Genomic DNA, 27152 nt, shown 5'->3' on the forward strand with positions numbered 1-27152 from the left:
AGTTGATTCATCTGCACCAGATCAACAGACAGAAAATTCTTCTCTTTAAGACAAGAAGATTTGTTCAGAAGCCTCCAAATGTGTTTCCTATCTTATGGCAAAGATAGTAAAAACACAAACTGATCTACTTTTTTTGGTGATTCCCTAATTCTCGAATATTGATATAGAGGCATCATACAAATAAACTTTAAGACTAATTGGTTATCCATTTGTTAAACTTCTAGACAATGTACAGTTAAAATTAATTTATAAAAACAGAAAAGAAGCTAAATTGAATAGTAACAATGCTGCTCAAATACTGAGGTTGAACTCCTATTAAAAAATCATTATCAGGAAGTGAAAAAATCACTATCTACCTCTTGAATAGTGAAAAAAACATTTTAATAGTAAATAACTGATGATATTTACTCTAACTTCAGATAATAAATGCTTCTAAACCCAGGAATTTTGGCATGAATCATAGTTTTAAATCTCACATTTCCAGTGTGTTTGAAAGCAATTTAATACTGAAATTATTTTTTTATTTAAAATTAGGCGAGAGAGTAAAACCCGGGGTTTGTATCAACACATACTAGAGAAAGCGCCATTTGAGTCTGATGTAGCAGTGGCTCTGGCAGCTGAGAAAGATGAATACATTCAGGAATTTTAATTGTGCCTCCGTCCAGGTCTGCTATGATTACATCTAACTGTAAGGAACAAACACACACATTATCGGTAGAGAATACGGTAAGCATAGTTTAAAAACAGTTCAAATTTCATGATCTGAATGTAAGTTAAAATAAACAAACGAAACCAGTACTAACTTCAGCGTACAGAATGCTTTTGATAAAGGAAATGCTAGAAATACTTCGTATTACTGAATCTAGCCATGAAAAATGAATGTAAACCAAAGAAAGTAAAATTAGACCAAACTTTCAAAAGTGACTTCTGTATCTGGATGTTCCAGGTTCCTGTTTGGTGTTTCGACATATCTATTATGCTGTTTGCAGAAGCACATAGTGAGGACAACTGCAAGTAAAATCACGTGTTTCTAGGCACCTCTGTAACCCTGGTTCAGTTTCTCCAAGTACGTGCTTAAAAAGTAAGGACTGAAATAAAATAATTGAGGATACATTTGAAAATCCTAAGTGAATTATTCAAACTCACAACAAATACATGAGAAAGCTGGAAATTGAACTATTCCTTCTTTTCCTGCACTAGAATCAAATCTGCTCTACTTTAGAGTCTCAATGTATTTACAAAAGAATTGATGCTTTTTCTTTTTTCTCCTCCTGATTGTCTTGCCTTGCCTTCTACAATAATATCTTAAATGTACATGAACTGTTCTTATAAACATCTCTGAAGCAATGTCTGCAAATGTCTGCAACCAAACCTCACAGAGGACACTGTGGCTGTGAACACGCTGGGCAGACATACTTACAAGCTCGTGAATGTCATTGCGAAAGACAGAATGGATGCCAATTATGAAAGGTGTTGGTGAGCTGAGAACTTCCAATAGCTGTGCAGGAAGAATTGGAATATAGGGATAACTGTGAAAAGAATAGATAAAATACAGTAAAAGCTTCTGACTATCCTTTCATGTAAACTCCAGAAATTATTATATTATAGGGTCCACAATTTATTGTAAATGAGTTTATTTTGCAAAATAAGAGAAGCCTATATGTACTGTAACTTTTATGTTCTATGGACATAGTATTTGTCCACAACTTTTAGGTAACTAGGGATGCTAAAGTTATGGATAATACTTTCATTTCAAAAACATGGCTAGTTTTTGTCCAGGCACCTACAATTCAGCCTTTCTTGAAATAACATTAATAAGAAATCTCTAATTGAAATCTTTGCTTTGATATTGAAATGACAACTAAACCTTATGCATAAAACTCTGTTTTTCAGATAGTGTTTACTTGATTTGACAATTTTCATCAGAGCAACATGAAAATCTGGATCTAAATTGATCAATGCATTTCAACACTTAATTTATAGTTATTAAAAATTTACATTCATGGTTATTGTAGCCCATCTCTGAAATACTTTAAATAAAAACATACTATTAAAATACAAGTGTTTTAAAAAACACGTCAGAATTATATATCTTGATCATTAAAAAAGACATAGAGCTTGACATGAAGTTTTCCATTTCAAAATGCTAGATTCAGATGTCGCTTTTTAAAGAGGCTCAATTTGTTGCTTTAAAATTTGTTCTCTGTTGGACATTTGTCAGTGACTTAAAAATGTGATACAAGCTAACACAGATCTTATCGTAGAACCACAGAATCTTTTGGGTTGTAAAGGGCCTCAGGAGATCATTTAGTCCAAGGTTCTGCTCAAAGCAGGGTTAAGACTGAACCCAGATCAGGTTTTCCTGGGCTCTGTCCAGCTGGGTCCTGAAAACCTACAGGGATGGAAGTTCTAGACCTTCTCTGTTCCACTGTTTAGTTATCCTCATAATAAAACATGTTTTCCCTGCGTACAGTCAGAAACCTCCCCCTCCTCTGTTTCGGTTTATGACCCCAATCTCTTGTTCTGCTGTTACGCACCTCCTATTACTCATGTTATTAGACCTCCCTTGTATCTTTTCCACACATTTACTCATGGATCATCACTGTCAAGTTCTACCATCCAATTGATGTTGTGAGTAGGGTTTCTGTTGTATTTGTGGGTAGGATTTTTCACCTTTAATTGTTTCCACTGTGAGGATGCAATCAGATTTTTACTAATTATGTGTACAGACTAGGACTTACATATATGATCATGAAAACCTTTGCTTATTTGAACAAACAGAGCACAACTCCTTCTGTTAAGGACAACGTAATGTAAGTTATAAAATTAATGAAACAGTTTAAAGAACCAAAACTCAACTCACCTATATTTGAGAGGAAACATTAAAGACTCCAGAGCCCTGCAGGCATCGCTGAGCCTCTGAAAACTTGCAGAGTGAAAGAGAACCTTATTCTCTGTAAGCACGGCACAGAACAAGCTGAGTACATTTTGGATGCCTTTAAAAAAAAAAAAAAAAATCAAAACTACATTAAAATGTGCCATTTGCTGGAGGAATTTTCAAAAAGCGTATGATAAAAGCATAAATTACCAAACCCCAAGTTTTTCTAGCTTTTATTTAAGTAGCGTAGCTTACTATTTTTCAGGTTGCTAAAATAGTATCTTAATGTATTTCTACATTTCAAATATATTGTATTTTATTTCCCTTTCAATACCACTTTCAAGGATTTCATCTTCTCAGCATAAATCCCAGCAATGATTAATAATGACTTCAAATAGTATTATGTGTATCTTCTTCACAGTCTTCTGTGTACCTAGAATTCAATTCTGGTGACTGATCCAGACTTAACTTATAAACATTTATGTATCTCCACGGGAAAACAAAAAAAATTATCATACTGCTGAGCTCAAAAGAAAATGACAAAGCCTTCCTAGTAAATACATTCATATTTTATCCATGGAGAGCGTTATAGGAGTCACGAGGTTAAAAAAGGGCAATAAGAGCATACATGTCATTAGAAGGATATATTAAAGAGCTGACTGTTTAAACAAGCCCTACTAGATTTAGGGTAAGACTCATGAATCAGATGATGGGGGTTTTTTTAAGACAATATAATTTACCTAGGAGACAAAGCCATGTGCTTTCAGGGAAAACCAAAAATACATTTCCTTTAAAACAAAGTCCCATCCTGAGAAGCAGACATGTCCGAGATATGTGAGATATGCTGAAATTTATGAAATTTCCTGAATATGCTGGAATGTGTGATGTTTCCCTGAGGACATAGCTTGTGTTATCGGTAAGACAGCCTTTATTACCTTTACAGAGCTACTGCTTATCTTACAATAATCCTCCCAGTAAGAAGTGTGACTACTGAGGGCCACTAGTTTCATATGCAAATGAACACGTTGTTTTGCTTAAGTAATTTTTATGACAAAACTTTTTTTTCCAATGATGTTATATGAAAATTTGCTTTGCTGGAGTGGAGCTTGGTTCATAAATATAAAGGAACAAGGACTCGGACAAGGTTGTCAAGAAGAAGACTTAATACTTAGGATGAACGAGACAAATAATAACATAACGGCTTGTGCTTTCAAACTCCATTCTCCAAGAATCCTAAGGACAGACCCACGAAATCAAAGGCAGAGACTTAAGAGGATGGAAGGACAAAACGCTTTGTTATAACGCTGAGTGAGTTAGGGTTGCAAACACTTGTGATTGTGTTCAGTGGTGTAATTAATATTGGACTAAATAGTATAAACCAAACTAATTTGTAATATATAAGGTAAGGATAGTGTTAAAAAAAATTGAACTGGTTTCCTCACGTGAATGGATAGCACTCACCAGTGAATGGTTAGAAGCTAACTTGAAATAGTGTCCTTTCTTGTGTATGTATGTATCAATATATTTGTATGTATGTATTTGAACACAATATGGAAACTGCTGCCTGTTTAAAAAAAAAAATCTAAGAAATTAAGAACTTCAACTGCCCTTTTAATGCAAAACTTCCCTTGTTCCCAGGAGACCTTCAAAAGTGCTTTGGAGTATACTTTTTGTTTTAAACTAAGCTTTTGTTTCCAAGCTAAGTGGGCTTTTTATACCATTTCATTCCACACCAAATGTCATATTAAGACACTTAGGAATATAATTTTTAAACATCTGACACTTTTTTCCTATCATCAGATATAAAAATTCTCAAATAACCCTCTATAAACCTTTAATGTTCTGCCAGGTATTACTGAGGAAAATAATACCTAAAACCCAAATATTCACAACATCTTGTACAACTAAATTATCTTAAAAAAAAAAGTCTTGTAATCAAAATATCTACAACAAAACACTCTTGAAGGTGATGGTTTTCCATTCTGCACGTCTTAAAACTGCAACCTAGGCTGAGAAGTTCTGAAATATTTTCTGGATGTTATTGACTTCAAACCATGTTTTTTAAAAAGAATTAAAACATTCCTTTAGTGAAAGTATTTGATTGCAACCAAGCTGTGTTTAAGAAAAATAGTCCTTTTTTCTAGCTATATGATATTCTCTTGCTGTGGATTATGATGATTCAAAAGTCTAGAAGGTACATCTTAATTCTAAAATCTTTAAAAGTCCTAAAACTTACCCAGAATCAACATTTTTCACTTGAAATCTCTTCTGAATACAGGCTTCTTCATCAGACATCGAAACAATACACAATTCTCAATAGTACGACATTACTGAGCACTTAAAAAATGCACAAATTTTACTAACAAAATACATGAATGAGTTGAAAATCAAGATTTTGCTTATCTATAAGGAGGACGCCTTGCAAGTACTTCACAGTATTTTAACACCAGCTTTCTAAAAAGAAGATGTGAATAAACCACTCTGACCTTCTAGTGTTGATACCTGTCTATGACGCCAAAACAAAATATTACAGTTACACTGATTTTTTTGTTCTATTAAAAAAAAATGAGAACACATTGGCTGTAAAGCACAAGATCATGCAGTCTCCCAGAGACTACTAAAATGATACACTATTGTATGGCTAATATAGGGAATCTTCACGATCATATATAGCGTTAACCTGTACGTCTGTTAGATTTTTTTCTTTACCACTTTAAGAAATGGATTTTGGCAGGTGTCTTCAATTTACAGAAAATTTTGGAAGTCTAATTAGTGTAATCTTTTTTTGCCTGCTGATTTTTCTTGATGATTTCTTTTAAGAACCCAAGTTCACATACGCTATGTTAGAAGACAGGTCAAAACTCAGTGCTGAAGTTACACTGAAGTTCAACCTTTCTACCTAATATGTTCTTCTTAGTAACCAGAAAAATAAGGTCTTCATTTCTGTAACACTTGGGGGCGGGAAAAAGTACGACAAGAACAGGTTTGTCACCTGAACTCAACTACAGTATGCCTGGAGTTCACAACTTCTATCTTCCTCCCAGGGTTTTACTGGAGGACAAAGGGACTATACTCAAAAAGCAACACTTAACTGGAATAAAAAGGAGAAAAAAGAAATAAACTAATGCTTTTTTTGCTTTTCGTTTTTAATTTAAACTATTAAGCAGGGATGATACAGTTTGTGAGGCTTCCATAGTTTCACAAGGGAAATTAGTCTGAGTTTGCTGCAAATTACTGGCTGCAGATAAAGCTTCAGTTTGTACTCCACAAAGGCAATCTCTCATTGTAGCTTAATCAGCACCAATATCATTTGATTAAGATGACTATTTTTAGCAACTATCTCCCATGTATAATCCTGATGCCACAGAGAAGAATATTTGCTGCAAATATGTTTTTATTACATTCTGCTAGTTAGTCTCAAATATTTGCTACATTCTAACTGGCCACGGAAGATGGATTTGAAATGTTTGCTGTGTTATGAATGCACCAGATGTAGCCCCGGCTTTGCTGAGTTAGACAAGAAAACTTTTGTTTGCAGAACTTATGAAAGCGACAAAAATTGAGAGCACTGAAACACACCTCTCCCATAAATCAGCAGGTCTTGTAATGAATAACAGGAAAAAAAACCTGGGCAATATCCAACTTTCTCTGTGAGTCTGACCAGGGAGAGATGAAAGCCACCACCAAAGCAAGGAGACAGGCTGGTGGGGCAAGGAAAGCTCAGTGGCCAACTGCTCACTACCAAAGGTTTTAGACTAAAAGAGGGGAGGACTCAGGCCAGACATGAGGAAGAAATTTTTTACCATGAGAGCAATAAAACACTGGCTCAGGTTGCCCAGAGAGGTGGTAGGTGCCCCATCCCTGGAGACCTTCCAGGCGAGGCTGGACGGGGCTCTGAGCAACCTGATCTGATTGAAGATGTCCCTGCTCATTGCAGAGGGTTGGACTAGGTGACCTTTGAGGGTCCCTTCCAACCTGAACTATCCTACGATTCTATGAAAAGGGATAAGAAGTGTTGTCACTCTGGTTTGGCAATCCCTGTCACGTGTCCAGGTTAGCAGGTCCTTGGAAAGAGCAAGTAAGCGCAGCTGTGAACCGTATGTCACTGTATGTCACTGCCCTGTCACCTGTCACTGGCTCAGCGGGGCTGCCAAGACCCCAGCGCAGGACACGGATCTCCTGCAGCCCTGTCTACACATCCAGGCTACGTCCCAATGCATCCCAGAAACCACTGTGGGAAACGTGCAATAGCTGCCCACTGTAACCGACAGAACTTTAGAGATGTTCTTAACTTCAAGCCCAACCTGGAATTTTCAATGGATTGCATCTCTATCTAAAAGTTACTTCTAAATTCTCTTGGCCATTTTCTGCATTCTGAGTGCATAAAAAGCAGAAAGTCATCTCATCAAAACTGGCCACATTTCAGCAGAAACAGAAAAAAAGAGACTAGGAATCTTGTGTGTTTGCATTTCAAAATAAAATTCTTTAGGTTTCTGCAAGGTACCTACAATACAAATGAATATACCACAATAAGAATATTTGATTTGTCCTGTGTAATTAGAGTTCATATAAAAATACATGAGTAACTCACAAGGAAAAAACAGTACAATAAAAAAAAACATGTCAAGAAATAACCAAGGTCATTTCTTTACGTATCTTTCGCAAAAGTCCCTTTAAAGTGAGAACTTCACTGACTCTCTTCTTTCCTGAATGAAAGTTCACACCCTTAGAAATACTAGATTTATACCTAAGGAGAGGTTCTGAAGTTTTGAGGGGTTTGTTTCATTTGTTGTTGTTGCTGTTTGTTTTCATAATAGAAGTGCTCTTCCATTGAGAAGCTAACCACCAATACTGACCAGCTTCTTGAAAACAGGCTGCTCAGTTTGGAAACACATTTGGACAGTGAGACCCAGAGTAATCTCTTCCACTGACTGACAAACTGGTACAGCCCATGCAGATTCTTTGGTACCACTTGTTTTCCTTCCTTTTTTTTTTTTTTTTTTTAATACTCTGTATACAACACAGAAAAACCGTATAAAATCAAGTGTACAATACAGACATCTAATCTGGAATTTTCTTATTTTCAAGATGATATCCACTAACTCAATATAAAACTATTGCTCCACATATACTTTGAAATATATGTTTTCAGGAACATGAGCAATATAGTGACTGCAAAAGAAATTTTCATCTGATACATCAAGCTAATTATAAATAGTAAGACTTTCAATTACTTTCCTTTTTTAAACCATTGATTGAATTATTTGACCAAGTCACCAAGGTGTTACTTCAAGCCTTGCATGTTGTTTACCAAAACCAAAGAGTTCCGAATAACAGCCTGAGCCCAGTTTCCTCATGCTACAAGACACAATCGTGTCTGTAACCTTGAACCGTATACTGGTCTTCAGACTCCACACTACATCCGATGCTAATTTGTCAGGGCATAAACAGACAACATGAAAAACAACAAACAAGTTGATTTTTACAGATTACTCTTTTGCAGTCTACAAACAGACAGACATCCTGTGAAATATTATACATACGCTGGAAATTTTTGAATGGAGGCTTCCTGACCTTCACTGTTTTCAAGTATTTAAAGAATCTGTAATTTGTACTAAATTATCTGACATCCTACATCAACAAATGTATCATTCTGCCTGCTTCCTGTTGTTCTAGAATTTAAGCATTTATTTAAGCAGGATTAAAAAAAAACCCAAACACAAAGTGTACTTGACAAATTACCAACTGTCCTCTATGTTGCATTAAATCAAAATATTATCACTAACTTTTTCAGACTTTTGTAAGGAGTTATAAACATGACATTTGGAAACTCAACTAGCTGAATACATTATTATGCCAATATGCCATTCTTTAATTACTAGACAGAAGAAAAAGCTTAATAGACAAAATAATCCATAACTTAGCCAGACTAATCCAGGAAATGGGTCAACAAAGACTGAAAAGCCTTTCTGAAAGGCCACTGGAGAGTGCAGAGTACGAGTTCTGTGCCAGGCAGTGTCAAGCTCTAAAGATAACTGGGGAAAAAAGTCGAGAAAAACAAAACTCTCTTCATTTTTATTTTTAGATGTAGCTGCATAGCACTGCTAATGAACAAAATACAAGCTTAAGTAATAAATAAGAGGCACCAATTGTACTCAATACCCATATAGGCAATCCTTGCCAAATTGCTTTCGTCAATCCAAAAATTACACAGTATCCCCAATCAAGTACACGCAGTTAAAAGAACCCCAAAAAATTGCTATGTATGTCACTCAGTTCAGGATCGACTTACATTTAGAAAAGTGTGCAGTCCTGCTGTGCTGCTCACTCCATGATTAAATCATAGCTGAACTTGCTCACAAACGGGGAGCAACCCAGCTGTGCCAGCAGAGAGCTTTGTGAGGGGCATTTATTGTGCTTTCTGCCTGGGTGATGGAGAACACAAGTCAGACGAGTACCCCAAGAGATTAACTGACTTGGTCTTTGTCAGACTAAGGAAGAGAAGCAGTCTCTAAACCACAGAGCCTTCAGCTAAGACTCCCTCAAAGAATCAAATATATAATGAATAAAGCGTTCATACTAATTTCTGAGCACATAGAAGCAAATATGGGTGTGAGACGCAGTAATGAAATCAAAATACATTTTTAGAGATAAACTTTTGATTTTGGAACTGTAGTGAAGGCAGTTCAGTATCTGAACCATGAATGTTGCATGTTCTTTGTAAGACGCAGGGCAGAATGAAGCGGTCTCTACAAACCAGCCTTTGGGGAGGGTGGGAAGACGGAAGAACAGGAGGATCATACCAAAGGATTCTGGTACAAATGTCATAAAAGCCAATTGGTCATTAAACAGCAAATTAAAGAGACTGTGAAAATGAGTATATATATTAAAAACATCTCTTCAGCTGCTGGATAAATATTCCTACCACTATTGCTCCCTGAATGTCTAACAATATCAACTGTGTTCTGTCAACACCGAGTCAAGCAGGTAGTTGTCATCCAAACCCAAAATTACGCAGGCACAAAAAAGAGGGATTAAGCACAGTATATGACCTACTTAGGAAGACACAGGGTGATGTCTGTCATTTGTATGTTGATATCACTTCGTTATTACCAATTTCATTAAATCCCTCTGCAGACCTACTTCAAGGAGCAGCAAAAGCCCTCTGGATTTCTTGAGTCTTTAAACACAAGTCTGCCAATACACTGAGTGAACATGATCAGTGATTTTTTTTTTTCAAAGACAACGATACAGATAAAGACAATAAATAATAAAATATTTAGGTAGTAAGGTCTTCATCCCTGAAAGACAAAATTGCAAAACCGTTCCATATGCAGAGTTTTAAAGCTATGCATATCCAAAGTGAGACTGATAAGCTCAACATTCATATGAGTGTGTTGAGTTTTCTCAATAAAGCAGAAAAGACAATGGAAGCTAAACCAGACAAATAATGGTTTCACATACAGAAAGTACTCACATGGCAGGGAGGTGAATGCCCAATTTACATGAAAGCAATAACTCAATTATACCAACATAACCTGCATTAACAATTGAAGGTTTACAACCCATTGTATGTCTGGCTCATACAGACAGCCTTGATCCGCGCTACAAGAAATAGACTGTTACTTTATTTCAAGTGTTTGGGGTTTTTGTTGTTGTTTTTAACTGCACACATAAAAAATTCTAGTAAAGAATAAATGCCAAGAGGATGTCAGTCAAAGTAGGTTTGCATATAAAATTAAATTCAGAGCTGTTAAGGGGAAGATCACCTTCACACAAATAAAATACAAGATGATTTTTTTCTCCTACAGGAAGCGTGGCAAGCAATATTTCTCAATATTGAACTGTTAACTATTAGACTAAAATGGAGGTTTTTGTTCTCTGTCTCTATATGCATGCAGGCATTAACATTTGAGTAACAGTCTATTCTGCTGAAATATCTTTTTTTTTTTTCACATTTCATTTCACATGTCATTTTCTTCTTAGTTAGTTAGTTATCTAGTAAGATACCTAAAATAGAAAGCTCTTTGGTTTGGATGATAATCCCATAAATATCTAGTATTCCAGCCCCGAGGAAGTCATAGAGACAAACAGTAATCCTGTACAAAAGCAGTATCGGGATAAAGAATTTCTCTGTAAGCCTCAGAGGCCCACACTAACCAAAACTCAATGAAATAATTTCGTAAAATAATTTGCGTGGACTGGGATAACGGATCCATACTAATGCGTTGAAATGCTGCCCGATTTCCCTAAGTAGAGGTGGGAGAGAGCTATCGAAATGTTCCCACATTTTTAGAAATTTTTATAGGTGACTTGCCTTCTTTAGAACTGCTCTTTCAAGAAACATGAATTTATTACTCGTACTGAATATTTTGTGAAACCTTCTCTCCCACACACATCAAAAGATAAATTGGAAAAATAAGCATATGCTATAAAAATGATTTATAGCAGTTAAATTAGTCAAAATTATCTTTCTTTATGCTGATAGCAAATCTAAAATCATAATTTGATGTGAAGGAGAAATTATTTACAACTGCTGATTTATTTAAGTAATCAAAAATAGATACTGCCATTTACCAGCTCTCCAAATTCATATATGGTAAACTGCCTGAAAGTAAAGGAGGATTTCTGTTCTGCCACCAACAGACATTTTAAACTTCAAAAAGACCATTAAATTTTTTTCAACCAACCCAATTTGTTTCTAAAATTTCACATTAGAAATCAGGTCCATTATAAACTTTTCTGACCACAGATTCAAAGCCATGGCAGGATGAGCAGAAAGCAAAGTCATAACCATTACTTTTTCGAGACTACTGGAAATTATTCTGCACATAAGCTAACTAGCAAAGTATGTTACCTAGTAAGTAAGTGGCACATCAGAATGGAATTATTGTATTTATCCCCTCATTGCCAAAGCTGACAATTCAAGAAGTGTCTGGGAATAGTGCATGAACACTTTTACACATTAATGACAGCCTTTTAAAGGGACTGAGCCATGTCCGCTGGGCAGCATCAGAAACATAGTGTGGTGATGTTCACTTAGAGACACCAGCAAATCATAGATCCTGATCTTGAAACCTTAATCTTTATTTACTCACAGGCGCAATGTGCAAACCAGCATTTCTGAAAATACACAAGTATATGGTACGAAATCCTAACATTTCACTTTCATCACCACGAGAAGCATCTGAAAACACTTAATGACTTTTTACCTTGATGATGGATATTTTTGTCATCTTTACAGCTACATTTAAAACAGCAAGTCTTGAGTTATTTGAATCAAAACTATGACAACTAATTCCATAAAAATACATAGCTTATCTATTTATATAAAATTTTAAAAGCAAGTATTTCACTCATAGGTAAGCATAAGGCCAACAGGCAAAACAGAGAATGAAATCCACAAAATTATGAGTAGCTACAATATGAAAAAGAACGGTATAACATACAGGAAAGAATGCCATGTGTAATGGATTGTAAAATATTCTTAGTAGAAATATTACAAATTAAATCCTGATGGACCAAAGGGATACCCATAATTTGACTGGATTTGTTTAAAGCAGAAGAATGTCCTTTAAAAAATGCAGAGCAAGAGTAATATCACTATGATCCTTAGAAAGAAAATACCCAAGAATGAAAAGAGTATTGTCATTCTTGAACGGTACACAGGAAAAATGGTCAAGGATACACAAGAAATTGCAAACATATATGTTTCCTGCCTAAGGACTACAAAGCCTTTCTCAAGGGACATAACTACTAAAGTATTATACTAATGGAATCAAACAAATGCGAAGACAACAAGAACAGAGGTGAGTGATCAGGATATTCTGTGAGAGCCACCTTCAGCCACTGTCGCTTGATATTCGTGGAGCATAAAACCACAGATATTCAATTAAGGAAACCGTGAAACACCATAAACAGGAAAAGTGAAAAAAGCTGCTTTACTTTCTTGAAAGATCATATTTGGATTCTCTGCAAAATGTTTAGCGATCTTTAAAAATTCTTTCTTTGGGAAATCGTTATGAGATTTTCCTGACCTCCTGAAATACTGATCACTCAGCCCACGTTGCAACTAAATAGCAATAATTTAAACATGATTTTACAAGAACAAATGGAATGAAATTTCTATAGAACTATTTTTTTCCTTCCTCTGTAGCACAAGTATTAACAATGACATTTTGAAAATTGAAGTTTTGCAAGGTCTTATGATTTAACTGCTATCAAGTTTGGTGTGGATTAATGAGAAAGCTATTTCTGTATTCATACCAGCAAAAGTAGAAAGAGTAATCAGTTCCAAGTAGGATGTGTTTCAGTATTTTCTATAAGCAGAGGTGAGCGTCTTTTGCCTTTTCTGAATTTGTTTATTTATTAGACATTTGCTTTTTGGAATTTACACTTTTATCTCTGGAAAACAATAATTTGTTTTCACTCTTCTGAGAGGTGTCTTCTGAAGTCCTGCTATAAATAGAAAATTACCCTCTTCTCAAATATCTCAGATGAAATTTTCACTTAACCATTTAAAAAAATTCACCTCGTTGTTATAAAGCAAACTGCAACACATAGTTTTGTTACTTTTCATCTTACTTGAAAAGCTTCTTAAAAACCAGCTCATTAAATACAGCACTTTATCAACTATGCAGCTTCAAGTTTCTTTACTTTAACAGTAGTATTTACTGAGGTCAGATAACTTTTTCTTCTGAGATTTTTAATTTGCTTAAAATGAACTACCGCATATTTTGCCTCATTAGTAGAGGTATTAGTAACACAAGTTTGGACTGGATAAAAAGCAAGCGAGCATCTTATTTCATGTGCTTCGTTGTTCTGCAAAACAGTGAACACGACAGGAAATATTAGTCACTGCCTTCCAACACGTTTCAGAATCCCGCCTACTGATGGCTGGCATCACAGCACCGGCGTTATGCTGGTATTGACAGAGCTCTCAGTGTGTCCACATACGACAAACAAACGTAAAAAACCTGAGCAGCACATACTGAAGGAATAGTTTGACATTAGCTGACTGTGAGCTGCTCCGATGGCCATCACTGAACGGGACGGGCTCACCCCACCCACACGCTGCTGCTTTCCTGGCACCTGCAGTGATGCTCACAGAGTTCCAGCTGGAAGAGGGATGGATCTGTTCTCACGGTAGCACTTTGCTACTAGACTACTAACCACGGCATCAAACCACAACCTGAGGCTGACAGAAAACAGACGTCACTGTCCCTCCTTGCACCCTTCAGTACTTTGTGTTAACTTGGTGAGCTGAAGTAGTTTGGCATGGCTGAGCTGAGCACCGGTTCGGTGCAGGGGATGGGGCAGGACTGGAATGGATGTTCACAAATGGGACCAGCTGCCTGGCGGTTTATGCTGCTGGGGAAATGAAACCTCAGTGACTGTCCACAAAGTGCAGCTACTTGGGAGTGCAGAAGAGTCCCTGTACAAAAGTAACTATCACCATTTTCCTTCATTTCCAACAGTATCTAAAGGAACACTTTCTTATTGTTCTGCCGTCGCAGCAGTAAGGGCCCATTAGCAGTAAATGCCACATCAAATCCCCTGGTAATCTATTTGTTCTTTGACAGACTACACAAATCTACTTGGAAAGCTTGAATGGCAAATTCTCTTTCGCTGGGTTACGGAGCTAATCGCAGCTCACTGGCCACGGGGATTTAAACTGAAACTACAACATAAGCCAGCAGCATCCACTCATGCAACATGTGGTGCCAGGTTCCACAGGCAGCAGAGTACACAGTTTATTAAGATCAAAGACTGATTAGAAGTTTCTTGATTATATACTTCAATAAGTCTGTGTTAATTTAATTCAATCATATATGCTGTTAAATTCCAACAAAGGGTATGTATGTTCCCATCACACAATATATGACATCTCATGGAAAGAAAAAACAAAACAAAACAGAACTTAAGTGAGCTGGGTAAGAAGTTTGTAAAAAACCTGAGAGAGGTAAAAAAAGGTCTGGTTCATACCACTGAAGTTTTATAACACACATGAGATGTGGAAGGGGCTCTATGTCAACACTCTGATCTTAGTGCATCTCCCAGTTATAGGTATTAATGTACTGAAAATGCGGCATTTGGTCACTTCATACATTGTGCAGATTAAATCTCTCATTGCTTACCTGCCCTTACATTATTTCTGAACATAATGAAGTATTAAAATCTAAACAATTCTAGCTCGTTGTTGAAGACACTAGGATTTTCTTTGTCAACAAGTTGAAGCCAGCTCACGTTCTGACTGTGCAGTGACCCTTTCGTAATGTTTCCCAGCCATAAAAATGCACGTATATATTTATCAGGAATGTCTTTTCCCATTTATACAGTAATTCAATATAGTAATCTGTTGGCACAAAGTACACTACATGAGAGGCTGAACATTCTATCTCCCCTAATCCAGAACTAAAATAATGAGAAACTATTACATTACAGAAAACATTGCTCCAAGTGTCAACAAATGTAGTGAAAAGCAAAAAATTCTGGGTATTTTAATATGTCCTGGACTTAGAAATATGGGACTGAAGAGTCTACGAACAGTGAAAGAAACCAGCCTTTTACCATCATGACTATATCAGACAATCCCAAATTGATCCAGTTTTGTCTTAAATGTAGGGATACTGCTTGTTGTTACTACTCACAACAAAAGGTTTTGCAGAATTTTTCTCCTCCTACGGTTAGAAATCATCTTTTAACTTCCAGCCTTAATTGATTCATGACACCTTTTTATAATAGCTTGTTCTTGATGCTCACCATGTTCTACAGCTCAAGCAGGTGTACCCACAAACTCCTCTCTCTGAACAATATTGTTGTAAAACGCAGCAAATGGTAACACATATAATCTCTATCATATAGAGCAAAATAAAATTATAAAATACAGCAGAAAAAACTAACATTGTTCAAAAAGCAGCCTTGAAACACCAATATGAGTGATAATATCACTAACAATTTCAATATTCCTTTCAGATTTTGAGTTATTTGGGGATTTATCTTTTCTAAAGGAGGCTACACTTTTTGAGCAGTAGAACTACTTTTACTTCCATTCAGAATAAAAACGTAAAGCACAGCATGTCCTACAAGTACTGTCAGTTTAAAAATAAGCTATCACTAAAGTTAGCTAATTTGAGGAACATCATAATTCAGCTTTTCCCTTTTTGATCGGATCGGTATTTTCTAATAATCATGATAAAATTAATTATATTTTAATGTTATTCTATAATCTTATAAAATAGATACAAAAGTTATATGAAAATGACAACGCTATTTTAAAAGCACCTTTTTTTTTTTTTTGGGGGGGGGGGGTGGCTGGTTGGTTGTTTTTTTGTTTTGTTTTTTAGTATAAAATGTCAAATATTACCAAAAAATACCTTAATCACAGAAGCAGTAAATCCTGGCTCTACTTCCTGTTGTTTTCCTGACATGGTTCCATATAAGATCGAACTATGTGAAGTATATCAGATGAGAGTGTAAATCTATAAAATAATAGACGTCACTATAAAATAGAGACTTTAATAGGTAGCCACGCATATCCCCGTTCAGCAAAACATTAGGCTGAAAAAGAAAAATTGCTGTAGACTCTGGGGTCTTTTGATAGAGCTGAACAGGAATGAGCTGAGCTATATATCAAACTGGACTATTAAAGATTAAGCTGTGCGCCAAAATATTACGTTTACAGACACTAAACAAAGAGCTTCTCACATATTCTTGCCCACAGCCTGAAGAAATACTCAAACTTCCAAACATTAACATGCATCAGTTGTTCCACAATCCGTGTCTACGTGACCAACCTGATCTAACACTAAAGCAGCCTACTTAGAACGTGGGATTGGACCTCTTCACTTTCAGAGGTCCATTCCAACCTAAATTATTTACAGCTTTCTACACACTCCTCCATCAGGGTAAGAGTCAAGAAATTCAGGCACCTAACCTCTCTGCGCAGGAGCAATTGCCAGATCATTCAAGACAACCACCTTCACTTTCCCTAAGTGCGAACTACTGCAGATGACCCGGCACTGACCCCGACTCCAGGTTTACTGCTCTAAGTTCACACACCATAAATGCCCAACCTAGCTACATACTGGGGTAACAGAGGAAATCTCTGGGTTTGATCACAAAAAGAAAAAAGGCTAAATTTAGTTTAAGTTATTAACAACAACAGAAACAGGAGTAATTAGCAGCTAAATACACATTATGATCTGTCACCTTATGCTTTCTTATGAATAACTATCCCAACGTTTAACGACAGACCAAGTACATCTATTTTACTGGAAAAACAAACTAGAAGCAAGTGTCATACCTATATCAGCCAGGTCAGTCACAGTGATCACCAGGCCAGCCCACGGTCACGTAGAAGACCTGAGATCAAGCTAGGATGTCCAGTCTATGGGTGAGGACCCGGGTCAGAGAGGTCACGTTGCCAGGCACGAGCGTCTCTGCAACACGGCTCAGACAAGGACCAAGGGTATGGCCTGAGCTTAAGTACAGCACCCAGGCTAAGAGGTCGCCAGGCCCCTTCTTCTCACAGCTCTTTCCTCAGCAGTCTGGGCCAAGGTTGCCCAGCTGTGCCACATCAATGCTGACCTTGAGCACAGGCAGCTCGGCCCTGCAAGGAGGGGTTCAGGGGCTGCCCTGACAGCAGCTTTCCAAGGGAACACTTAGAAGAACCAAGGACGGAGCCCACTGAGCCATCAGCCTAAGCAGAGTTCGCAAGTCTTCTGAGAGCAGAACGTATGCTGAATGTTATTGGCACAACTACGAAACCATTTAAAAAAAAAAAAGGGGGGGGTTTTAATGAGTTTACCAAAATTGTAAAGTCCAAGTTTGTCAGTTTAAAATCCCTCTGCACATACAAATACCTACTTCCAAATAGAGATGGAGCAGCATACCTTCATTAAAAAAAGAATTACAATAACGCTGTTGTAATTAAATAAGATCTTCCCCACAAACGAATTTTTGTACAGACAAAAGTATTTTAATGTATTCATTATCAAAACACAAATATTTAAAACCCTCCGTTGATCTTCATTAATTTCTAAGAAATCCAATGAGAAAATACAGCACTTCTTTTACTTCTGTACACTTTGATATTGCACCCAAAAAATGATAAATAGGTACAATAGTTAATATACAATCTCATCATTTTGTTATGAATGGTTTTATCGCTGTATAACAGTAACGGATTTTGGCTTGACGACTGTTTAAACCAATAAAAACCATCACTGTCGGTGTCCCACCATGGAAACATGGACAATCATTCACTCGTATTTACTTGCTTAGTGTTAATAAATTTTAAGCAGCTCTCTATGGTATCAGAGAACTATCTGCTCTGGTGCAAAAGAGAGGTAACAACATGCAAATAGGGAGAAAGAACAGATAATACTCCAGACTTCTCAGGCACAAGTCATAGTGTTGAATTTTGGAATTGAATAGCCATACTAAAACAAACTCTTACCAGTACTATGAATACTGGAGTGGAGAATTTGAAACTGCTTGTACGGAAGTGCTTCTCTGCTTATCGACTCTGCCACCATCACACACATCTGCCCTAGCATTCATATTTTGTGCAACTGTAACACTCTTTAGAAGCGACATCTGGAATTACTGATGTTAATTACGCTGCAGTCTTGTTTTAGAGGCTTCACATGCTGCCTAATGCCATACACAGAATTTTTAGATGAAAAATATTTCAAGATGTGTGAAAAGGCTGAAGGATAATGACATTTAACACCTTCACAGAAGTTACGTCACAGGTTGGACAAATGAATGACAAGTTTGCCAAGCCACCTGGCTGAACCTGGCATTACCATTTATCTTCATCCTGCTCCACCTATTTAAGCTCTATTTTACACAGCCCTGAATTCGAAGGCATCCTTACCTTGTGTCTTCATCCAGAAGATTCAAAGCAGAATTTACTTCAAAGTTTCACTTTTGCCACTTAAAAATTTACTTTATTTGTAACACTGAAAGTCAGTCTGAGTTCTACTGAAAATACTTGAGTTGTGAATTAAAGATAGGAGCAAAACCAGCACAGACAAATGAAATGGAATAGAGAAAATAAGGGGATAGGGAGACAGGCCAGATAAGAGACTAAACAAGAAGGAAAAGAAGGAAAACTCTTTTGTCTTCAATTAAGTTTTTGGCAAGTAGGGAAAAACTTAATTCTTCAGGAAAATAAATTTTCAGAAGTGTTCTGCTCAGCTTAGTGGTGTGATTCATGCTACCATTTCTTGAAACACACAAAAATTAGAAGTGCTGATTAAACCTTAGGTTCTTGTTTTGCTGCTAAGGTCCCCAACATAGTTTTGCGTCTCAGATTCTTCGGAAAAAACCTGCCCATTGCGGGGATGGAGGTGTATGTCTCAGATACAAAGGACTGAATATGGCAGTGCTGAATAACCAGTGTCAGCAGAATGAAGAAGGTGAGTTTGGAGAAATGAAAAGAGCTTAAGGCAGAAACACATGAATGTATTGTTAATAAAGTGAGAGAAGAGGAATATAACCAAACCAAAATCTCCTTTGAGTATGAAGAAGGCTACTGTGTTTTGAAGCTTTTCTAGATACCTACTAGCTTACTAACAGACAATGAGAAACAGAAGAGTATTGAAAGTCTTCTAGCTACCACAGATCACTTTTAAAGTAACTTTATGATTACTGTTTTCCAGCTAATCCTTGTTGATGAAATCATTTTTAGGCGTAGTGATCCAGCTACAGGCCTGGCTTTTGTCACATTATTCTCATATATTATTTTTTTTAAATAAAAAAGAATGTATGATTTAAGCTGTCAAACACTGCTGTTCCTTATTATTAAGCTTAAAACCTTTGGGGATGTTTTTTCCCAACTGTAGTTTAATGCCTAAGTAAAAATAAGGTCTGTTTCCAGATATGCTGCGAACTTGGTAATACAGGGAGGGTCATCCGCTGACCCAGTATTATCCTGCCAAGCAGAAAAAGTGTGATGAGACTACTATTGCACAATATTTCTCAAAATAAATGTTGAAATTACTTTGGTATCTATTCGTAGTGGTAAATTTTGTCTTGCTGCCCACCTTCTTCAAAGAAAGAGCTATTTTTAAAAAGGTGATTTATACCGTTCACAAATATTTTGCTAGCTACTCTTCAGTCTTCTATTAATAATTTCCACTGGATTAAGTGACTTGTACCAGAAGAGAAATAACTGAACATGTCGTTACTTGACAAACAGCCTAGTCAATATTTGTGTCCTAAACACAAGAATTTGACAGGATAACAGAAGTCATCAATTAAACACACTGGACAACAGAAGAATACTTCTGCCCAGTTTGATAGAGACAAATACACAATAAACTCTTGTTCAAGTGGAACGAGACAGCAAGTGTGAATATCATCACAAAAATCACAAAAAACTGACAAGCTCAACTATGATCTCCAGAGGAAAGGATTAGGTCTTGTCTTAGAAAAATAAACTTTTTCAAAGCAAGAAGCTAATAGGTTCTACCACATCCTTCCAGATTCACTGCCTTTAATTCTTCATAAGACTACATTAAAAGTGAGAATAAATGAGAATTTATTTACAACAGTCTGTTGATATTTCCAAGTCCTCTTTTTATATTCAACAACCATTTCCAACAGACATATGTACCTGTATTAACAACTGCTTTTTAGTAAATGCAAACAGAAATTTAGCATTAACAAACCCTGGCCTTAAGAAGACAATGACAGTCCATCACCTACATGTGAAAGGAATTATATGCTATTCTGTAAGGTGATGTACACTATGAAAACACAAACATTTTTTAATTTGTGTCCTTAGAGATACAAGGCAATTCTACCATTGTGTTATACACCCAGATATAGACACGAAAACTTTCAAAGAGACATCATCTGGAAACTGAGGCACATTTACAAAGAAAAAAAAAAAGAAAAAAAGAAATAAAAATAAATTAATAAAAAAGCAAAAAAAGCAGTGATTGGAAATAGGAGATGAGAAAAGTAGGTCTCTTTTGCAAAGGGTTCAAGTAGCTTCTTAAAAAAAAAAAAAAAAATTAAAAAAAGAGAAAGGAAGAAAGAAAATCTACCTGCCAACTAATTTGCCTATTCTTTAACCAATTTTGGGCCCATTCTCAGTCAACTGTTACTGTCCTTACCACACCAGAATAGGAGGAAGACAGGAAGAGGACCAGAGGACCTACACAGGACCATTAGACAAGCTCTTCTTTACAGTTTTGATAGTCTCATAGAAAAGAAAATTACGCTACAACAGAAAGAAGGCATACTGAGACAGCTGTTCCCTTTGGGGAATCAGGACATAAGCCTATAGCTCCTCTTGGTGAGGATTTGCCAAGTTTTATAATCACACACTTTCTTCAGTCTCTCTCTTCTTCAGTCCAGCTGAAGTGCCACTAACCAGAACTGTGACCAACGAGCAAGTTTTCCTTCAATATCTCTGTTTTTTGCTCCCTCCTTCTGCTGATTTTCATACCCTCTGTGCACCATAACTGGAAAGGGCACCTGGTAAGCATGAGCTTACTGACTTGTACTTCTTACAAGCCACCAAAAAGCAAGAAAGACTGGAGCTCCAAACATTTCCTGGAAATCAAGGGAAGAAAAGAAGGTAACAAGAGCAGCAAAACCACAGAAACCTGACTGTTTACAGCAATAAGACTATTGGAGAATGGGAAAAGAAAGATGAGATGGTAGACAACAAGTGAATCACAGGTATAGATATTGGAAAGTTTATATGAGCTAAGAAGGAACTACACAATCTCAAAATACAAAGGTAAAGGATCATTGCTTGCTAGCACAATCCTGGTTACAGGAGTCCTGGTTACACTCCAAACTCTTCAGTACTCTGCTATAGTATCTTTAGCAAGTTACATGACATCTATCTGTATATATTTACCCATTAACAAAATGTGGTTAATAATATTAACTTAAATCCTTTGTGTGTGACAGCAATTTTAAATTCTCATATGGAAGTGTTATAATTCAGTTTTATACACAACGAGTGGAATTTAAAAAAGCTCGCTCTGCAAACATGCTCCTACTAGAGGAAAAGACAGTCCTCAGTTTCCTCTTCCATATTTACATTCCCACTCTGTCGCTACACAGTTTCCCTCTATAAATCTGAAGCATACAATGACTTGTTGGATTATTTGCCTCAGACTTGATCCTGTGGCAAATCACTACAATCCCAGCTTGTGTTACAAGAGCCAAGCATCACAAGACATGGTAGTTAACCTATCTAAGCGTAGCTAAAAACCTCACTTTCTTTGGCATTTTCAGAGCTGTGAATTTATAGCAACCATCACTACAATTGCCTAAACTGAACTGGCTCAACTTAGGTATCACACACCGTACTTATAGAACAAACACACCATACCACATGGTATATCATACCGTACTTATAGTACCTCACACCATATTTTATATCTTCAGAAAAGGAGAAAAGTTGTTGGGCCTATCCATGCTTAAAACATTGCCTGCAATCTGATCAGAGGAATCTGAATGAATCTTGACATAATAAGCCAAGTGAAAGCTCAGGAACTCTGGTGAGAACAAGCGAGACCTATGCCACGTTAGCCATGTTTTTTAATTTAAACTGCTATCAACAAAATAATAATATTACCTTCAGAATAATATTCTTTTTTGAAGGATACAATCAAATCTTATCAGTAGTACATGGCGTTGCACTCATCAGATCTGACACTGCTTCCTGTGACACAAGCTCTTACTTCTCTTCATTATCTTTTTTCCAATTTGCACCTATTCTTGTCGTCCATTTACGAGAAGAATAGATGACAACACATATTGTGAGGTCACTTGACTACTTGAGACTAAAAATTAGGTTTGTGGGTTCATAAAAATTATTAATTGTTCTCTTATCCATGACTGCTACAAGGTTGTGCTTCAAAGTCACTTCACAAACCAACAGAAAGATGACTAATGGAGTGTTAAAATTTAATGAGACACAAGAGATTAGCATTGAGGTACCCAGGTAACAGTGACATGACGTTGTAATTGTAACGAACAAGTAAGCATTTGATAAGGACTGTGTTAGATCATCTTCTTGAAAGATAGGGAATAATAGATAACAACAAAATAATATGAATTCCACATAGTTACCAATATCAGTACACAGTACCTTCTCAACCAAACTTTTCAGTTACACTTGTTTTATTATTAACCTCCTTGGTTTTGTTTGGAGTTTGTACAGTATCCAAGGGCTGGGCAATCTCTCTACATGAATGTTTTTGTAATTAAACAGAGGCCAGGCTCACTTCTGCTCACTGTACATTTACAGATACTAGATAATATTGGAGATAACTTACCACAGGCAGGATGTACAAAAAGGTTATATGACTGTCTGATTAGGGGATAAAAGCACTATTAGTCATTCTTTCATTCAACAGAAATTAATATTTACTGTGTAGTGTTCTTGGCATGACTTGAACTGAATGAGAACAGAAAATACCTCATTCTGTATGTTAAAAAAAAAGAATTCTTTTTCAAAGCAGACCTAGACATACCCAGTTGCTGAAAGAGAAGAGCCACACTGGTGCCTGTAACAGGAAGGCTATCATGCAGAGGAGTCTGTATCAGTTGTCGGTCTCCGGCTCCCAAAGAAAACAATTTCTGTAGAAAGAATTTTTTTAAACTGAGTATAAATTTAATTTATATAGAATAAATAAGCTGTTGTCATACAGATAAGTGATTCATCCTGCAAAAATAATTTATTCTCTATATAGAAGTTTAAAGTCAGTAAGAATAATTGAATTGACCAATAGAGATCTGAAATACAAGGAGACGTAATTGTCCTCAAATTGAATGCATAGCATGAAAATGCCTTCCCTGAATTTCCATTGAATTAGTTAAACAGCTATGGCTTTGAAAGTATTCAATATCACATTTTTAATAATACATTTAAAAACCTTCCAAAGAAAATGAACCAAAAACACAAACAAACACCACCACCACCACAACCAAACACAAAGAAACAAACAAAAAAACCAGTTTAAAACCCATTCAAAACAGAAAAATATATAGTGTTTTGTAACTGAAGTTCTTTGATATCTACTGTCTGCTTACATGTTTTAAGTATGAGCATACTTGTGATATATGGGCGTTGAAGAAGAACACTTGTACTAGTCCTGTGTTCCTGCTCTGCACATTAAAGTAGGATTAAAACTTCGGTTACCTTTCCGGCACAAGAACTCACCTCCCTTGAGGGGGGCAGGAAATGGAAGCGAAAGGAACGCACTTGTGTATCGCATCCCAAAAACCAGCGTAACTGCAAAATAATTTTGCTTTCCTCTGAGTAAACCCACATGACATTCAACCAGTGAGTGGCTTCAGGCAGTCACCTCTAACCAGGAACTACTACAGGCTGGGGGTGTTTCTGTAGGCGCAGTAAGTGTGGCACAGCTCCACCTGTACGGCAGCAAAGGTGTTGAACGTATGAAGGCAGCAAAGTTCTAGCTACTACACAGCAGATGTCTGAAACTAAAATGCTCCGCAGTAAAACCAAGCAAGTCCCTGATCTGTAGCAGAGATGTTCTTCCCCAGCACTTCAGCAGCAGACCCAGATGCAGGTCAGTAACTAATTTTGCAGTTGATTATTTCAGCAGTGGACACATCAATAACCTGGGAGGCTCCTCAAGGACTTCTGGAGACAAACATCTAAAGAGTGTTCTCATTCTAAGATGCGTAATTCAGATTTAACCCTAGAAGCATGAAGCTTAAGAAAGAAAACAGAAGAACTTAATTTCTGATTAAAATGGTAGTTTGACACTAGCAAATTTAAGTTTGAACTGAAAGAACATTTTATTTGAAAAGAGAAAGCAGAAGGAAGAACAGTCAGAGGAGCATGAATTTTCCTCCCTCTTCCAGCAGAGGAAACAGCCACTGGGGAAAGCCACATTTATGGACGGGGGTTAAAAAAAAATATATATATATGAGTCAGAAGTTCAAGTGGATCACCAAAACCTGTAATATGAGGTTCAAATACCACTGGAAAAAAGGGTTTCTAATAGGGAGACACAATCTAATGACTCCTCTTTAAAATCAAAAGGCTTGGGATGCAAAAACCCAGAGATGTGGTTGCCTGGAGAGCAGTAAAGTAGATATTGACTAAGCTGACAGGACATTTTGCCACTTATAGCACTACGAGAAATTCCAAAGCAGCTAGGGCTATGGGAAAAACAGAAAAGAATTAGGGATTTGAAGGATTTCAAGAAATTTGATAATCCATAGGGTGAGTGGGAAGTGTGAGAAAATGTGTACGAAATCACCTCTAAAATATTGCCGTTTGCTTACTTTGTTTCCGGCTATGTTTGAAGATAAGGACTACAATTTCCCCGCAGTGTCACAGCACAAAGCGAAAGCCAAGCAAATATGACCCAACCGGGTTGTCAGAAAACCACAAATGTAAAGGAGTAATTTAGTTAAAGTAAAGCAATGAACAGATCTTTCTCCTCACAGAAAGCATAGGTAAAACAGGAAGATGTGTAGTTGCTGGAAAGCTTTATTTTTTTGAATGCATTGGCTACCTGGAATATTTAATTAACTCTGAGAAATCAGAATCTAATTTTATGAAATTAGAAATTTAAAAGAGTTACCAAGGAAAAGACTGGTGGAATCCTGAACTGCATCAAGGAAAAGACATGAGTAAATGAACTGAAGTGAAGGATGTTAAAAAATGGCAAAGAAAAAAGCCTTTAAAAAAAAATCTGTAGCAAGCAGAAATATACCTGAATACACATTATTATTAAAAATTAAATGTATACAAACTGCTTGATTTGTTACTGTGCCTTGTAAAAAGCCAACTCGGTGACAAAATTAACCCTTTGACCTTATCCTGGAATGGAATTCTTGCTGTCTTTAGAAGACAGGCCACAGGGAAAGCACTCACAGGCCACAGGGAAAGCACTCAGCTGAACTATGATCTTTTTTTCTTCAAAAATATTTGAAGAATTTATTTTTTGTTTTCTTCATAAATTAAATTAACTGGAAAAATACCCCCTTTTTTTTCCCATTTACCTGAGACCCTCCAGAAGCAGGGACAAGGCACGAACACAGATTTGCAATGAGAGTCTCCAGCGACACGTTCAGGCTGTCCACATACACAGTATAGATCAGGCCAAGGCAAGCCTAGAAAGGTAGACAAAATACATTAGACTGCTATACAGAGAAGGCAAATGTCAAATTATTTAAAAATCTATGTATATATATATTTTTTTTTTTTTTTAATGTGTCTTAATAGTTACTAATGTGGTGAAGTACTTTCCAACTGAAGACAAAGTAATTTGCTACAGAAGCAATCATTCACTTTAAAAAATTAGCTTGGCTATTTAGAAGGGATGTATGAGCTGGCAGGTGTAGATATATTATTTTTTAAAAAGAAATTAAATGTTTAATATTTGTGCTTTGTTCATTATACAAAAAGAGCTTTACTACAAGTTACTTTTAAAAATCATAAAATCACCAAAGCTTTTTCATCTGTGTTTTGAATTCTACAGACCTAAACCTGACTGGTTTCCAGAGTAGAACACTGATGAATCAATGAGGTTTTGAGGCTGGTTTTAAGACTAGCATCAAGGATCAACAATTATATATGTTATTTAACTTACATTCTTTATTTTATTATTTTAAGACGAATATATTTTAAAATGAACAGTATCTTAACACTTCAGCATCTCCTTTTTTTTTTTTTTTTGATCCAGTTTTGATTGAGAAATCACAGATAAAGCTTTAATATCTTTACTAATAATTTAATGTACGATGATTCTAAGAAACTTCTGGGAAAAAAGGAAATAAATAACTTTGTTCCACAGCACCCTTTTGTGCCTTTCAACTGTTGTAATGTTGATAATCCAGCAAATACTTTAGGAATTCTCTTCTTAGAAATAATTCCAACAGTAACTTTTCATATAACACTTAGTTAAGCTGTGAAATTCATTGCCATGGGTTGTTGTAAAATCTGAGCATTAGGAAACTGGACAAATTATACGAAAAAGCTGACAGCTCTGGTTCAGAATGTCATTTAACTATAAATCCCACTGAATTAGGAAAGTATTTTGTGGAATTATTTCTAGAGCCTGTCCTGTTCTTACACATTTTACTCAGCATTCGCTACAGGCCGCTATCAGAGACAAAATACTGGGCTATGTGGACTTTTAATCTCACTCGGTACAGTCATTCATAATGTCTAATGACAACTTAACTGTTGAATGATTTCCTCCTTTGATCTGTAAACTCAACTATATTCGCTTCCCTTAATATGTATCAGCTT

At 36.3% G+C, this 27152-nt stretch overlaps 1 protein-coding gene across 8 annotated transcripts in view; it reads right to left on the reverse strand.

The window, feature by feature from the left end:
* SBF2 (SET binding factor 2) overlaps positions 1-27152 on the reverse strand; it is a 315579-nt gene that overhangs the window by 116460 nt on the left and 171967 nt on the right. For all 8 annotated transcript variants that reach the window (XM_065635394.1, XM_065635395.1, XM_065635389.1 and 5 more), the window contains 5 exons: positions 25901-26011; positions 23392-23497; positions 2864-2996; positions 1421-1529; positions 573-686 (listed from right to left, as the gene is read on the reverse strand). In XM_065635394.1, coding sequence (XP_065491466.1) covers positions 573-686; positions 1421-1529; positions 2864-2996; positions 23392-23497; positions 25901-26011 — 573 coding nt within the window. The remainder of the gene's footprint in view (positions 1-572; positions 687-1420; positions 1530-2863; positions 2997-23391; positions 23498-25900; positions 26012-27152) is intronic.

Source organism: Caloenas nicobarica, chromosome 5, assembly GCF_036013445.1.
Source record: "Caloenas nicobarica isolate bCalNic1 chromosome 5, bCalNic1.hap1, whole genome shotgun sequence".
Lineage (NCBI taxonomy): Eukaryota > Metazoa > Chordata > Aves > Columbiformes > Columbidae > Caloenas > Caloenas nicobarica.